The 17,612-nt window shown below is 49.1% G+C and overlaps 1 protein-coding gene across 5 annotated transcripts in view; it reads left to right on the forward strand.

Annotated features, from left to right (window-relative positions):
- The window catches only part of ASZ1 (ankyrin repeat, SAM and basic leucine zipper domain containing 1), a 2,002,188-nt gene extending 1,985,431 nt beyond the window's left edge, over window positions 1–16,757 (forward strand). For 4 of the 5 annotated variants that reach the window (XM_078674338.1, XM_078674341.1, XM_078674343.1 and 1 more), the window contains one exon: window positions 14,075–16,757. In XM_078674338.1, coding sequence (XP_078530464.1) covers window positions 14,075–14,242 — 168 coding nt within the window. In that variant the 3' untranslated portion in view covers window positions 14,243–16,757. The remainder of the gene's footprint in view (window positions 1–14,074) is intronic. The other variant, XM_078674339.1, reaches the window with a different exon arrangement.
- Window positions 16,758–17,612: the final 855 nt, after the last annotated feature.

A 17,612-nucleotide genomic window follows, 5' to 3' on the forward strand; every position in this document is an offset into this window, starting at 1 on the left:
ATTCACAATACTGGAAGTGGTCAGAAGCAGGAGTGACCGAGACATGTCCAAGTTCCTAATCCAACGTGAAAGCTTTTGGATTCGATTCTTGACGCAATGATGCCCAAAGGGCTGAATGACAAGTTGGAACTGGCTTGTTTCCTGTGATTTAATAAGACACTCACACCCTCAACAATTCAGCAGTTTCACTTTTCCACGTGTTTTGTATGGGTAGCACGCACATTTTTAACCAGACAAGAATGTTCTTAGCCATGGATGTAATTGACGGATTATGTAGGTGTGAGAAGTTGGCCTGATATGCAGTGCTCACTATTCTAGTGATCACTATGTATCAGTCCAAACAACCCTTATTGATGATTGGTTGTAAGTCAACCTTATAGACCAGCTATCCTAGTAGCATGGATACGAGCAGTCTAAGGCTAAGACTCTAGAGGGCGTGTTAAGCCAGCTGTTTTACCATCACATTACCCCTTGAACACCCAGTGAAAGGACACCACACAAGTGTTATGAAAATATACAGTGTATTTATTAGAATCACAACAACCCTGTACTCTTTATGAGGACAGGGTGCTAAGCACACAACAAAACTCTTACGAAAATACTTAAGTTAGCACGGTATACACAAATGCCCGAGGGGCACGAAAAACCATATACTTTAAAAGTGGAATGCGAAATTACTAGCAGGTAAGTACAGTACTAATAGGCTTTGGAATCGCTAGGACTTGACTAGGGAATCGTTAGATTACTTCTAGGAGGCCTAGGGGACTCGGGTGCAGAGTGTGCACTCTCACGCGGGATGCGGGACAAAGTCTATGGAAGCTAGTAACGCTAAAGTTAGTGTTCACGGGCGAACCCGACCTGGTAGGGAGAAAACGACAGTGGATCCTGACCCTTGGATAGTGAGGCTATGCTGGGGCACCGAAATGCCGAAGTTACCTAGCCCAGGGGCTGCAGCTGCATATGTCTCAAAAGACGTCGGGAATCCTCGTTGCCGGACCAGGAGCCTGGAAGAAAGATGCTGGCAGGCGACCAGTGAAGATAGTTCGAGTTGATCCAAGCCTGGATCTGGAAGATGGATGACACCTGAAAGCAGAGGGGACCAAGTTCGTGACTACTAGCCAGTAGTCAGTGGGCACCAGGCGGGCACCGGATGGTAGTCACCTCGACTAGGTGGGTGGGCGATGCTGGCTCTGCAGATCTCACGGACCAGGAGGCGTTGTCGGCGACCAGGATGGAGAGGCGAGCTGTCCCACGATGGATGAAGCTGTCGGCGTCGAAGAACCCAAGATTGGGCAACAAAGCCTTGGCTAATTCAAGCCCACGCGGTGGACTCAAAATGGCGTCTTGAGTGGACCAGGAGGGTCCGGGGTGCTCCTCTTCTGGAAGGGAGCAAGGGCCAGTCTGGAGCAACCAGACCAGCAGCAGTGATGTCGTCGGGCGTCGTTCAGAAGGCCACAAGCCAGCGGGCTAGTAGCCAAACAACGCGGTGAGCAGCAAAAAGCAGAAGGGCCCCACGCCGATCGTGGAGATGCTGGGGGGCTGATCTTCGGTGCTGGAGCTGCTCAGGGTCGGGGCTTCTCGGACCCCAAATCACTCACCAGGAAATTACTCGGCGGGCTTGCTGTGCAGAAGTCGTGCAGTCTTGGCAATAGTCGGTCCCTTGAGGTCTCGTCGCACTCACGGTTCTCAGCTTGGCTGTAGAGGTGAGTAGAGGTCGGAGGTGCCAGGGAAGCCGGGTCTTGTCGAGCTGGGCAGTCGGATTCCGGAGGAAGGACTTACAGCAGACCGCAGTGTTCTTGCGATGGTGCCTGCGGATGCAGGGTGACTACTCCTTAGCCACAAGGGAGAATCTTGAAGAAGGAAATCTTGAAGTCCTTTCGTAGAAAGTCGTGTCTTGATTCCAAAGATGATCTAATTTGGAAGGGGGCCTGCTCCTACCTTTATCTGGGAAAAGGGGGCTGGCACGCGACTAAGTCCTGCCCTATGGGTGGGACCAGGAGGGGGGTGGTTACACCCACTTCCTTGGCGGGCTTTTCCCCAGCTCAGGGTCTGGAGTGTCCCTGGAACTGGTTCAAGCCGGCCTATGCATAGTGAGCACCGGGGTGCCACTTGCAGTCACCTTCCTCTGAAGCCCTGCCTACCTAGGATACACAAAATCCTGTCTGGGACGGTGCTGGCACCGCCCCTGGCAGGAAACCCTTTGTCCTTATCTCCTGCTCTGGGAGGACTCCCAGCAGCAGGAGGGCAGACTTGTGTCTCGGTGGCAGCATCCATTTTGTGGAGCTGAGGCTCTGTTTGACTTTAACCGGGGTTAGGGGTTACATACATGCCGTGTCCCTCCAGAAGGGTGGAATGCTAACCCCGTCACCAGAATTGGCGAGGGGTTAGTATTCCAATTCGTATGACACCTTACTCGACATGTTTTGATAAGGCGATACCAGAGTTGGCATATAACCGCGAGGATTATAATGCACTTAAGAGTATATGGTATGCGATATCATGGAAACGGCTAAGGGATAGATCCCGAAAGCCGCAGACAGGCTCAGCTCATGCCAGAGCACCAGCTCACACGATTCCAAGCACTCTGCCTTCAGGATTGTTAAGGCCTGCCATAGGAGTGACTGATAGGAGATCTGTGTGTCCATTTTGGGGTTAGATATAGGTATACTATATCTATAGCAAAGGGTGAGTACACCACCTTGCCCCAGCTGTCGTGCAGCCAGTTGTGTCAGTTTAGTTAGTCAGTCCAGGGGTGGCACAATACATGCTTCAGCCCCTGGGAGACTTCTGGGTGCACCTCAGCCCTGGGTACAGGGACTTGGAGAGGGCCCAGTGCCAATTCAGTACCTGAGTACAATTTGGATAGAGAGAACAGCTAGGCTGTGGGTCTGATTAGCAGGCCCACAGCCAGGGAAAGTCGTAAACCAGTGCAGCAAAAAGCAAAAATCTGGGTGATCATAGGATTGCAGACCCTACTCTCCTACAGTAGGTTTATGTACATTTCCCGTCACATAATGTATAGATTTTGCAATGCTCATATCTAGTCATGTTATGTTTACATCGATCTTTTATGCACTAGATGAAGTAATATGATTCGCATTGTGTTTGCTTAGATCTATGAATATTTTTGAAAAGTTTTTTTCAATGAACACTGTTGTAACACTGGATTTGATAGGATGCTGATAGCAGATATTATGTTTTATTCCATTGGAGAATAATCAAAAAGTTTAACATTCAGCATTTTTGAGATGGTTAAGATGTCAACCCTGTTGACTGATCTGCTCGGATTGAGACAGTGACATCGCATGAAGCTAGCAATTAGATTTTGATAGAATGACTATTTTCATCGTTATAGTGTTTAGCTATGAATAACATCGATCAGTCTACACTGTGGAGTTCCCACTTATTTAAACAATTAGAGTAGCAACGTTAGTGTCCTCATGTTATGTTTTTCACAATTCAAATTTGATTATGTTTGTGATTGAGTCCACCGAGGTTGATTTTATTACATGTCAAGCAATTTTCCGGATCAACACAGTCACATTATTGGTTAATTCAAAGGCTCAACATCAGTAAACAGCATTCACATTTAATGGTAACCAGTATTTTTCCATTGTTTAGTGATGAAATATTTTTCACTCATAGATTAACAACAATTTGAGCAGCATAGGAGTCCTTACAAGGTTTTTTTCTGTATGTTTTGACTTCAAAAGTATAATAATGGCAGACATTTTGTGCATTCCTCTTTTTTGAGACGATTTTGCAGTCCTTTGTTTATTTCCTTACATCAGTGACGGGAAACATTGTGTCACAAGGGTATACGTTTTGGAATGAGGGATTAATTTAAATGCGGCAGTTTGCTTTTCTCCGGGTTAAAGCTTGTGCTATCCAAACAATAGAGGCAGAGTATTCACAAGGTATCTGAAAGAAACAGGTTAGTATTAGATTCCTTACCTTAGAATATCCCCAGGCGTCAGTCTGGATCCGGAAACTTTTGCGTAGCAGTACCCCTGCGCGTCGGTAGGCGTCGTCTGCAGGCGTCGTCTGTAGGCGTCCCCTGCGCCTCCGCGTCGACGGCGTCGTGCGCCGTGATGACGTCGCTGGAGTATATAGACGCCGCCTCCGCGCGCTGACGTCAGTTCTTCTTTTTTCCGCGCCAGTTAGCGCAGATCCGAAGAGCAGTACTCCGGTCTTTTGACCAAAGTTTTTTTTGATTACTCTAACTCTTTAGGTGCCGGTAGGATGCCCGGTTTTAAAAATTGTGACGGGTGCGACCGCCTGATGTCGGTCACCGACCACCATCGACTCTGCCTCCGGTGCCTGGGCGCCGACTACGACGTGGAGTCCTGCGTCGACTGCCGGGCCTTGACGGGTAAGGCTAGACGGGAGCGGTCCCGCAAGCTGCTCGAGTTCCGGCTGTCGGCCCCGCGCCGGGAGCGGTCCCGGTCCGGCCGGAGGTCGAGGGAGCGGTCGAGAGAACGGTCGCGGAGCCGCCACGAGCGCTCCGGGAGTCGTCACCATTCCTCCGGTTCCTCAGGTAAGCGACACAAGAAGTCGGGGCGCCGTCATCGCACCCCCGACTCCCCCCGACGCTCGCGCGATGCGGCCGGGGGTTCGGGTAGCCCCACCCCCGCGGCCCCGCGTGGGTCGCCGACGCTGCCTGCTCCATGCCCGTCGGTCCCTGGGCAAGGCGCGTCGCGCGAGGAGATAGAGGAGTTCCTCATGGCCATGAGGGCGCTGTCTCCTCCGACGGGGCCTACGGCGCCTGCGGGCCCGGTGGTCCCGTCCGGGGGCCCGAGCGGTTCGGGTGCTCCGGCCCCGACGCCGCCGGCGGCTACGGCCCCGGCGCCGCTGGGCCCTTCAGGGTCGTCGCCGGCTGGTCAACCGGCCTCTCCGGCACCGATTCCATCGGGGCAACCCGTGGTGCCGCCTCCGCGCGGCGCCGTGACTCCGACGCCGGTTCCGGCCGGCGTCGGGGCTCCGGCGCCGGCTCCACCCCCATTCCCTCTCCTATTCCGGACGCGGAGTCGGACCGGCGTCGTCCGACGCCGAGTCCGGCGCCGATGGGGCCCATTGACCCCGAGGAGCCGGTCTACATCGTTGAATCACTATATGGTGATGATGAAGATTATGGAGAGGGTTGGGAGGGGTCTGTGGACCCTCTGTCACGCGAGTGTCAGTACGACGTGACTTGGGTGATGCCAGTGGTCTGGACGACTCTCCTACCCCTGGTTTTGTCTCGCCTCCCACTGTGGCGTCGGAGGCTGGGGCTGCTTATTCTGTGGTGCTGATGAGGGCTGCCAAGGCCTTGCGCCTTGAGCTCCCTGTCGCAAAAGTGAAGCCTAACATCCTCACCGAGGTCTTCAAACCGCAGTCATGCCCGCAGGAGCCTCTGCTGCCGTTCAATGAAGCCTTGACGGACGTTCTTTTGGGCACGTGGTCCAGGCCCGCTTCAGGTTCGCCTGTTGATAGGAACGTTGCCAGGCGCCACCGTCCGTGTTCGGACGACCCTAAGTTCCTGTCCACCCATCCCACCCCTGAGAGTCTGGTGATCCAGGCCTCAACATCCCAATCCGCATTCCCGTCGGCCCCGCCCGACCGGGAATCTAAGAGGTACGACCAGTATGGCAAAAAGGTCTTCTCGTCCCTGAGTCTGGGACTGCGGTCTTGCAACACCGCATGCCTCTTGGGCCGCTACACCCACTCTCTGTGGGATACGGTCGCGGAGTGTCTGCCGCAATGCCCGCAGGAGGTACGGGACAAGCTCGGCCAGGCTATGGTTGAAGGCCGAGACGCGGCAAGGTATTCCATCAGGTGTGGTCTTGATACGACCGACTCGCTGGGCAGAGCGATGTCCACGACGGTGGCGATTCGTCGCCACGCCTGGCTGAGATCCGCCAATTTTTCGGCAGATGTCCAAAATGCCTTGATGGACATGCCGTTCGATGGCAGTCGCCTGTTTGGCGAAAAAGCGGACAACGCGCTTGAGCGCTTCAAGGACTCCAGGGTCACGGCCAAGTCCTTGGGTCTCTCGACCCAGCGCCAGCAAACGGGTTCGTTTCGCTCCTTTCGTGGCCAAGGAAGGGGCGGTCCCACACGTGCTGCCAGCCACGCACCGCAGAACACTTCTCAACGCGGTGGCGGCCGTGGATTCCGCCGTGGAGGCAGTCGGGGACAGCGGCGAGGTCAGACCACACCTCCCCCCGCAGCAGCCTCCAAATCCTCCTAGTCCGAGTTTTCAGGCCCATGTGACGCCAGTGGGTGGCAGGGTTCGCCATCACCACTCCCGCTGGCGCACTATCACATCGGACAGGTGGGTGCTGCAGCTCGTCCGAAGGGGCTACTCCCTCCCCTTCGAGACCACTCCTCCGGCCATGCCACCGCAGAACCACCGTGTGTCGGGGGACCACTTGACACTTCTGCAGGAGGAAGTTACGGCCCTCTTGGCCAAGGGGGCCATCGAGCGCGTTCCTGGGCCAGAAGTAGGGTGTGGTTGCTATTCCCACTACTTTCTGGTACCCAAGAAGGACAAGGGGGGCCTGCGTCCTATCTTGGATCTACGGAACGTCAACGGCTTCCTCCGGAAGGAGAAGTTCAAGATGTTGACTTTGGCTCAGGTCTTGGCTGCTCTAGACCCGCAAGACTGGATGGTGGCGTTGGACTTGCAGGATGCGTATTTTCACATCCCCGTCCTGCCGGCCCACCGGCGTTACCTGCGGTTCACGGTAGGCCACGAGCACTTTCAGTTTATCGTGCTCCCATTCGGCCTTACCAGCGCCCCACGGGTGTTCACGAAAATGATGGCGGTGGTCGCAGCTCATCTGCGCCGGTTAGGGGTTTCCGTCTTCCCCTACCTCGACGACTGGTTGTTGAAGGCGGGCTCGCCCCAAACAGTCGTCCACCACCTTCAGATGACGGCAGACCTCCTGCACGAGCTGGGGTTTTCCATCAATGTGCCGAAATCACACCTGTGTCCCTCTCAAAAGCTCCTTTTCATCGGAGCGGTTCTCGACTCGGCGCAGTTTCGGGTTTATCCTCCGGAACGGCGGGTCCGGGATATACAGGCTTTGATTCCCATCTTTCAGCCGTTATCCCGGGTTTCGGTCAGGTTGACGCTGCGGCTGCTGTGGCTGATGGCTTCCTGCATCCTTCTGGTGCATCACGCCCGGTGGCGGATGCGGGCTCTGCAGTGGGACCTGAAGTTTCAGTGGGCCCAGCATCAAGGCAACCTATCCGACCATGTCCTGATCTCGGAGGGCACTGCGAGACAGTTGCAGTGGTGGCTTACGGACCGCGATTGGGTCAGAGGCAGATCCCTCTCCCTTCCCCAACCGGAGCACGTGGTTGTGACGGACGCGTCCCTCCAGGGCTGGGGAGGCCACTTGGGAGAGGCGGAGATCAGAGGCATCTGGTCTCCGGCGGAGTCCCGGCTCCATATCAACATGTTGGAGCTGCGGGCGATTCGCCTAGCACTGAAGGCATTCCTCCCCTTTGTCAACGGGAGTGTAGTGCAGGTGTTCACGGACAACACCACCGCCATGTGGTACTGCAACAAGCAGGGCGGAGTGGGGTCGTGGACCCTTTGGCAGGAGGCTCTGCGCCTCTGGCAATGGCTGGAACGTCAGGGCGTGACTCTGACGGTTCAACACCTGGCAGGTTCTCTGAACGCCAGGGCGGACGAACTCAGCCGTCGGTGCTCGGTGGATCACGAATGGCGTCTGAACTCGGACGTGGCGAAAGGTCTCTTTCTGCATTGGGGAGAGCCTTGGTTAGATCTATTCGCCACAGAAGAGAACGCGCAATGTCATCAGTTCTGCGCGTTGGAGTTTCCAAGACGGCACTCGCTCGGCGACGCCTTTCGGCGCGAGTGGAGTTGCGGTCTGTTGTACGCCTTTCCGCCTATACCACTTCTGCCCAGAGTGCTGAAGAAGATCAGGCGCGACCGGGCCCAAGTTATCCTTGTGGCTCCGGACTGGGCTTGAAGGTACTGGTATCCCGAGCTACTCAGCATGTCAGTCGGTCCCTCGATCCGCCTGCCCCTTCAGGAGGACCTTCTGTCGCAGCAGCAGGGGACGGTCCTCCACCCGAACCTGTCCAGTCTCCACCTCCATGCTTGGAGATTGAGCGGCGACAGTTGAGGCCATTTGACTTGCCTCCTGAAGTCTGTGATGTGATTCTGGCGGCCAGGCGGCCCTCCACAAAGTCGGTATACGCCTGCCGGTGGAACAGATTTGTGGCATGGTGCACAGCAAAGGCTGTGGATCCCCTTTCTGCCCCTCTCTCCGAGGTTCTCCTCTTTCTTCTCTCTCTTGCCCAGCAGGGCTCTGCTCTGGGCACTATCAAGGGCTACCTTTCTGCCCTTTCCGCCTTCTTAAGGCTACCTGATCAGCCATCTTTGTTCAAGTCCCCTATTGTAACGAGATTCTTGAAGGGCATCACGCACATGTATCCACCTGTTCCGTTCGTGATGCCTCAGTGGGACTTGAACCTGGTTCTGACTTTCTTGATGTGCGCTCCCTTTGAGCCGCTTCATTCCTGTCCTCTCCGTCTCCTCACTTTAAAGACGGCCTTCCTGGTTGCCATCACCTCTGCCAGGAGAGTGAGTGAGCTCCAGGCTCTTTCTGTCAAACCTCCTTTCATGTCCATTCATCCAGACAAGGTGGTTCTGAGAACTAGACCTTCTTTCCTGCCCAAAGTAGTTTCTGCTTTTCACATCGGGCAGTCCATCACCTTACCCTCCTTCTTCCCGCCTCCGCATCCTTCAAAAGATGAGGAGCGGCTCCATCGTCTGGACCCAAAACGTGCGCTTTCATTTTACATGGATCGCACACGCCAGTTCCGGGTGGATGACCAACTGTTTGTTGGCTACGTGGGTGAGAAGAAGGGACGGGCGGTACAGAAACGAACCATCTCCCGGTGGGTCGTCCTGTGCATCAAAGCGTGCTACTCTTTGGCTCAGAAGGAGCCTCCTGTCGGGCTGAGAGCCCATTCCACTCGGGCCACGGCGGCTACTACTGCTCTGGGCAGCGGAGTCCCTTTGCAGGACATTTGCCAGGCAGCTACGTGGGCCTCGCTGCACACCTTTGCGAGGCACTACTGCCTGGACAGTCAAGTCCGGAGGGATGGCTTCTTTGGCCGTTCGGTCCTCCAGGATTTTCTGGTGTAGGTTGTATTGGTGCGCAGACCCACCACCGGGGTTGGTATTGCTGGGGTATCTATTCTAAGGTAAGGAATCTAATACTAACCTGTTTCTTTCAGATGAACAAGTTACTTACCTTCGGTAACGATATATCTGTAAGAAACAGTAGTTAGTATTAGATTCCTTACCGCCCCACCCATCCTCCCCGTTCTGCGAACTGATACCTAGGGTTAAGGACATCCCTTTCAGGGCCCTAGTTTCACATGGCACCAGTGTTGGTTCTCACATGGCTCTGCGTGTTCTGGCGCGGAAAAGCTGTGTGCAAAGAACTGACGTCAGCGCGCGGAGGCGGCGTCTATATACTCCAGCGACGTCATCACGACGCCGACGACGCGGAGCCGCAGGGGACGCCTGCAGACGACGCCTACCGACGCGCAGGGGTACTGCTACGCAAAAGTTTCCGGATCCAGACTGACGCCTGGGGATATTCTAAGGTAAGGAATCTAATACTAACTACTGTTTCTTACAGATATATCGTTACCGAAGGTAAGTAACTTGTTCTTCACGTCAAGTAAGTAGTCTCTCTTAAGCATAAGTTTAAAGTGAGTTGATACATGTCTCGGATTGGACACTTGTTAACAGCAATTACATTTTTGTTTCTCAGCTGACTGCGGAATATTCCTTGCATGGCAGACTGCCACTGGTTCTGTTTTACGGCATAGGAGCACTTTCAAATCCTTTCTTAACCCCTTCCATGCTGCCGTTGGCCATTGGCCGATGGCAGCACTACCTGCCCAGTGCTGCCAATGGCCGACGCGGCCCTGCTCGTTTTGCGGAAGTGCCGAACTTCCGCAAAATCGGTGGCGCATGAAACGGGTTAAAGTAAGCACCATTTCAGTGGGTTCTCACTCCGGAACATTGGAATTATGGCTGTAGCAGGCCTGTTCTCTATTTATGTATTTTTATAGCTCACGATACACACAGGACACTTTGGGCTCCGCACATTGGCTTCCTAAGAACAGCCGTGGATTTAATTTCCAGAAATACCGGTGAGTAAACAAGCAGTTAGTTGTTGGCAGTCAGTAGTCGACACATTGAGCAGTTTTGCACAGTTGCTTAAGTCTTTTTTTCCATTTTGTGGTACTAATCGGGTAACAGCAGCTAGAAATCTGAGTTTGTGCCTACACCAGCCTGCCTATACTTTCACAGATTCAAACTGGCCCTCCCTCAAGGTGGGAACATTTACAAGAACCAATACGAGGGGTGCCGCTGAAGGTGGTAAATGCAACGATACAGACCTGTAATGAGCATGCCCCTCTGTGTTTTTCCCCTGTTTTAAGATGCCAACATTGCTGCCCGCTATTTTAGCTGTCTGTAAATTACTTAACAACCCATCTGAGGCATTGCTCGGAAGGAAGAGGGGAGTGGGTACAGGGTTCCTCGAGTTAGAAGGGTTGCCAGTCCTCTGCATTGTGCTGGTTTGCCCCGACAGGTGAAGAGCTGGAGCAAGAGTACTCAAGTACTTATTTTGGCAATATTCCTGTTGGGATGGCTGGGAAGGATGATCTCCTGCAGTCATCGGTATTCCTGTGCCCTCCTCCGTCTAATAAGTCCTTTGAAGAAGGCTTCCATTCCCTCGCAGGAGTATAATGTGTGGGAGTGACCCTGTGTACCCAGGCACTCTAGTTTGACTAGTCTCTCTTCAATTTTTGATAGCTTAAGGTGCAGAGTACTTAGTAACACCATGACTAGGGTCTCAGTTCTTTTCCGAAACTCCTCTCCACCTAACTGGGAAGTCAACATTGAAGGGTCAGTAGTCAATGAGGCAGGAATTAGCCCCTGTTCATATTCACCGTGCCCTTTCGATTTAGCAGGTCAAAACCCTTTCGTTGAATTACATTTTTATGGCCCGCACCCCTCCTTCGCTTTACTGGTGGTTAGTTCGTGAGATCATCATTGTGAGACTTGGGGACCCTGCCCCTCATTCCTAAATGGGCCCATTTGGAATATCAGAGGGGATTGGGGCATCCAGATCTGAAGAAGGGTGAAGCAAGGACAGGCTTTGTGTGGGGGTAGGTGGGGTAATTTGCGGGATACGGCCCAGATTGTAAGTGCCTAGTGATGAACATCTCTGCAAAGTGAGTGGATCCAGTGAGAGCCGCCGCTCTATTAGCTCAATGTGGTGGCTGAACATTGATTCTGCCCATGTAATAAAAGCATCCAATGTTCCCGTTACTCCAGTGCGGTTGGAACGGCCCTTGTGCTTGCTCATTATAGATTCCTAAACGTCTTAATTAGGCGCCTAGGGGGAATATTAATAATCGATTAAAATAACATTGACACAGTACCTGAAAGTTGGGAGTTCTCTCTCTGTTGGCCCCGGTGTTAGAGGGGGGGGGCAGCCTCCTCCGTGCTCCGGCGGGTGTGGACGGGCCCACCCTTGGCACCGCGGGCCAGCGTGTTATTTTTGAAGGCGCTACGACACAGCGAAAGGTGGGATTTGAAGTCCCAGATGTCGTGCTCCTCCCAGGCTTGAGTGCTTGGTGCTGGGAGTGCGGGGCTGCTGCTACATGTGCTGCGGGGCGGCTTGTGATGTTTAAAGCCGCTCCGGCGCACTGAAAGGTGGTATTTGAAGTCCCAGAGGTCGTGCTCCTCCCAGTATTGAGTGCCTGGTGCTGGGAGTGCAGGGCTGCTGCTATACGCGCCTCTGGCCGGCTTGTGATTTTTAAAGACACTCCGGTGCAGGGAAAGGTGGGATTTGAAGTCTCAGAGGACGTGCTCCTCTCGGTCTTGAGGTGCCTGGTGCTGGGAGTGCGGGGCTGCTGCTACCAGTCCTACTGAACAGAAGTTGTGTCGTTGCCATGTTGAAGTAGTGTCTCTAAATGTCTGTGCCCAAAGGGATGTAGTGGTTCTGTGGATTAGTTGAAGAAACTGAGACTGAGTGCAGCATACACTGACAAATGTGACTTAACTGCCATCCAGTGTCATGTAACGCTTCCTCGTCCACCCCTGATCTCAAACAGTGGCTCCTGGTGGTTGGTGATTGGTTTGCTCATGGCTCCATCTGGACTCTCTCCAATCACAATCAGATAAGTAGCCAGACAATACGCATCCTTCGCAGTTGGATGGACATCATTGGACGACTTTAGCTCTAGATACAAAAGAGAGGCTGTGAAGGGGGGGCGCTATAACGAATCGAAAATTGAAGTATGACTTCCAATTCCTTTGGCCGTAGTGAAATTTACTATTATCTAAAAAATGCTGAATAATTAAGTTTATTATAGTGAAGGAGCAGCACAGGTGCAGTTGGCATATTCATTATAAGAATAGAAAATACTGAATGGCGACAAGCAGGAAACATTTTTTTGTTTTTAAAAAGACGGATGCTGCAGCTGAACACGCATGATACCGAAGACACGAGCAGGGTGCTCACATGCACCAGGGATCCCAATTGCTGCTGTTATCTCAGGAATGCAGGCGGCCACGCACTAAAAAACAAAGTTGTCTCCAGAGCAACACATAAAGACCAAAAGTGTAAGGAGGCAGTACTTGGCTTGTGCTCCGTGGCAGGAAAGCGGAAAGTCAAAGCAGGGAAAAGAGGAAGGATTGCCCAGTAGCAAGCAAGGATTTCTGAAAGACACTGGCACAAACAAAAAGCAATGCCAAACAATGGGCGTAGTATTAGCAGAGGCACCAGGCAGGGGTGCCCATGCTCCCCCCTGCTTTTTGCACTGTATATTGATTTATTTCTTAATAAACTTAATTTGAGTGCTGATATTAAACCGCCACAAACCATTTACAACAGGTTGCTAGACAACAGCGCAAACATTGTCTAGGCTCGACCTAAAAATGGAATGGCATGTGAGCCTGATCAATTACTGTGGCTGATCTTAAATCTATCGTTCTTACGAACGTGTTTTCGTTTTTCCAACCCTGTAATATGTGTATTCAAATCACATGGTGGGCTTGGCTGCTGTTCATCTCGAAAAACCTGTACTACATTCCCCTCAGTTATCTTTGGGAAAATGTTAAACAGTTTTTGTTTTCATTTTCGATTGAAAAGTCATAGTGCGAATAAAACTTGTAGGATTATAAACGCCTAGTCGCAAAAGCATTTATAAATATGGGAAATATTACTACTGCAATACTCTTTTACATAATAATAATACAGAGTTTTCTAAAGCGCGAACAGCTACCTCAACTAGAAGGTGTCCTGGCGCTACAGTAACACATTTTGACCATAAGGACTAAGAGGGATTTGCAACTAGCGTGGTTGGGTAAAGAGCCATGTTTTCAGCATGCGCTTGAAGCAAGGCTCGGAAGGGGGCTGCTGAAGAGCTGGGGGCAGGGAGTTCCAAAGTGTTGCCACGTTGGCTGAGAAAGTCCGTCCCCCCAGCCGAGCTCTTTTTGCTCGAGGAACAACAATCTGAGCACGGCTGTTGGATCGGAGGGAACGGGCTTGGGTGTATCTCGGTAGTCGGGCTTTCAGTTAGTTTGGGCAAGTGCCATACAGAGATCTGAAAGCCAGTGTGAGTGCCTTTACATGCCTTTGTGAATCAAACTCTCCATCAGTAACATTCCAATTAAGACACAGTTCTTTCAATTGAGTTAACTGAATGTGCATTTACCCCGATTATGACCAGGTTATTTCCATTTTCAGATGTTTTGGGTCAAATGCACAAGGGCTCGAAAGAGAATATGCTACATTATTACTACTTTATGTACTCTAAAATACCTTTGTGAATAGGCTTCAAAGATGTGCGTGAACTTCTCGTTGTTTAGTCCGTATATTTTTTGTAATAACGACTTTTCGGTGATGACTGCATGATTTCAGCAATACATTAATGCGTATACAAGTAGGACATTTTGTACAGTTAGCACTAAATAAGTTTAAATATCTCAACTTTCAGTGAAACTCTGTGTTTATTTTTCTAGTTGCAGTATGGTCAACAGAATGTTCCTTGCCGTGTCCCACCTCTCCAGAAACCGACATTTTGGAGTACAGGAAAAATGAAGAAGACTGCTGTAATGCTATTTGGATTTGGACTGTTGGTCTTTCTAAACAAATTTAAAACGAGTAGTATAAAATGTTCTTTTTCATAGAGAATGTGTATGCTTATAACTTTTTTTGTGACAGGTACCAATTATTGTGAAGATTTCGAGTTCAGTTGGTTATGAGCATATTTTTTTGCCCATGTTTGTTTTCATATAGTTGATTTCTCAAAACTCCAAAACAAAGTGTGTGTCATATGCCTGGCTATTAAGGAGCATCACCTGTGGCGTGAGTAAGGCTCTCAGGAAAGGCTTTTTTAAAAATCAAAACCACAGTTACTTATGGTGGTTAAACCATTTCAGTTAATTAAATGTTATTTTGCCAGTTTTTTTATATAAAGACCATTTCGAAATGATAGCATTTTAAGAATCTGTTATTTGTGTCTGTTTGCATTAAATGATGCACTCAATCCAGTGCGACTCTTACATAACATACGGAATAGCATGTTGTTGCGTTTTGATTGTACCACGTCATCCTGAGAAGCTCGACACAATGTTAACCTCCTACAGTCGCATACTGAGTGCAACTGTTCTCTAAAACTTTTTGGAAACTCTACTGCATGTTTGTAATAGCTCAACCAAGTGCATCATTTTTAGTGATTATTAAATCATTTTCAAAATAGAATTAAGCCATATTCCTTCATTAGCACACAGAAATGCCCCGACCACAGTTCAGTTTACAAGCCAGCCTTTACTTATAAAAAAAAATACAAAATGTTTATTTGCAGAAAAACAGCAAGAAAGATGCTAAGCGCTGAACTGAACACCCTCTTTTAAGCCAAGTACTTAGATTTGAAAATTTGATTCACATGTTCCATGCAAAAATAAACACATCCTATCTCCATGTTGCTTCCTTGTATTATGAATAAATAATAGAAACAGATTACAGAGATTCACAACAGTCTTTTATAACTTTGAGAATAATTCTCTACAACTGTATATAAAACTAGAAAGGTACCAAATTAATTGTGTGATTTGTCATAAAGAAAAGCCTATTATCACCGATAGTCACGTGGAAAACCTTGTCAGCTGAAAATAGTTCATAGCAACTTGTCATAAATTCGTCGGGCCCAATTCATGAAATAAAAGCAAATATTCTGGTGGAGATTTTACTGAACATACTTTCATGGGCTTTTTTTTTTTAACAATTCAGAAACATTCCTGATAGTGTCTGGAATCCTCCACCAATCAAAGTTTTCTAAGCGTAGGTTTCACGTTGTACTCCTGGGACTGTCGTGACATTTCCCACAGGCTGGTAATACCCTCTGTGGAAAATGCATACAATAGATTTAAGCACGGAGGAGGGAGCTTGCTGTCCCAACATACATATTGTTTTTTTCTCGTGAAGCAATACATACCTCTACAACCCGAGCAAATCTACCAGTGATCTCCTCCACTTCCCACCATGAAAGCTTAACATTCAGACCATTTGCAGGGTGGGATGGGGTTGGATTTTAACTTTGGTAATGTACACATTCGTACATGTTTGTGGCCATGTACAAACGTACAGGGCAAACCACGCCTAATAATGCTCACTTTCTCCCCTTGCATTGGATTTACTACTGCAGTTGTCTCTGTGCTTGTGGCTGACAAATCTGCATAAGTAGACCCATTTATGCCTACCAGGAATCCTTTTGTAAATTGCTGATAGGCATAATTGGAGGTCTTTTAGGCCGCAATCAGATGTTTACAATAAAAAGATACAAATGTGTATCTGGCCCTTAACAATTTCCCAGACCACTTAGGTTTGCATTGCATATTGTACATTTTTGTTTCCATTTTGTTGCAGATGACTTTACTGAAAAATTTAAATAATTAAATTACTCTCAATTGAAACCCTCTTCACCTACCCAAGAGCACTTGTAGAATTGTTTTAGAGAGTACTATTTTATTGTGAATGGTAACCAGGATGCTAATAAGTGGATTTGTTTTTGAAGAAATTTGGGCCCAGTGGTTACATGTAAGGAAACGACTTCTATGTATTATTAGTAGCACGTTTTTTGGTTTTCTTTAATCTTCCTCCTCTCCATTTTGCCTATATTTGGATATTTAATGCTTGTACTTGGCTAAGGAACCAGTGGGGCAAAACTGCCACCTGAGGATTGAGGAGCACCTCTAAGTAACAACCCCCATAAATCCAAACGTCCTCCCTATTCAGTCACTGACTTTATGCTTCACTTTGGCCATGCACAGCGCTCTGCTACCTTTTGGCTAGGTTCAAGCTTTAGAGATATCATATACATGCATACATATTTATAATTTTTTTCTAGGAATGTTTAAAATGGTTTTGTTAAAGGATGTTGATTTCAATTCTACTTTGACACTTGTATATGTATGCACATGGATGATATAGTATAAAAAGCATTGACAGAGCCAATAGGTTTGGCCTTGGCAGGTCAGTGCATGGTATGTTTTTTAATTGCAAGCATATGTAACAAAAATAGAATGAAAATAATCTACCACTTAAATGTGCCCACTGTATTCTTACAAAAAAACTATTAAAAACATTAACTGATTTAGCTGTTTTACTAGTGATGTTTATTAAACAATAAACTGTTCAGCTGCACCGCCCGTATTATTATTATTATCATTATCATTTGTGGTATTATTATTATTTGTATTGTGGTTGTTAATATTATTTTCGAAGGAGGCAAGAATAAATCACCACCTAACCAAGTACTCAAATCAAAGGCAGCTAAGCTACAATAGTACTTAAGCACTTTCTAACATACATTTTAACAAGCATTTGCAATGCAATAGGTCTCGCATCAGTTAAATGCAGAGCTATTGCCTTTTCAAATGGAAAAGTAATACTTTATTGTTTATTTATTGACTTTTTTAGTAATGGCAGCATGCCGCGCAGTGTGCTGCCATTATTACAAAAGTGAATAAATAGAAAAAAAAGTGGTTTGTCCGCCGTATTACTTTTACGTTTGCAAAGCCAATAGCTTGCATTTAACTAATGCGAGACCTATTTCATTGCAAATGTGTTGGTTTTTTTTTAATGGCCACCCCAGAAGGACAAGTTAATGCTTCTGTAGAAGCACATGCAACTGTGTGTCCTTTTCTAGAAGAGCAGAACCATATACACATGAAGACAGCAGAACTGCCTCTGTAAGCTGCATGTGACAAAAATTAACGTGCTCCCACAGGAAAAAGCATTCTTTGAAATGACGCGGTAAGTAAACAAACCCTTGACTCCGCGAGCCCTTTCTGACAACAGACGTGCTGGACCGCTGTTTCCGGCAATGCACCAAAAACAACAAACTTCCTCTAAGAAAGAATGCATAAGAAAGTGACTTCCTTAGTAAGCAAACCTCTGACTAAGCGAGCCCCCGTCCCCCGCGCACATTAAAAACAATCACGGTCAGTGTAAGCATTTATTTAAATAGAATCACTGAATAAATCAATATATGGCTCA

Source organism: Lissotriton helveticus, chromosome 1_1, assembly GCF_964261635.1.
Source record: "Lissotriton helveticus chromosome 1_1, aLisHel1.1, whole genome shotgun sequence".
Lineage (NCBI taxonomy): Eukaryota > Metazoa > Chordata > Amphibia > Caudata > Salamandridae > Lissotriton > Lissotriton helveticus.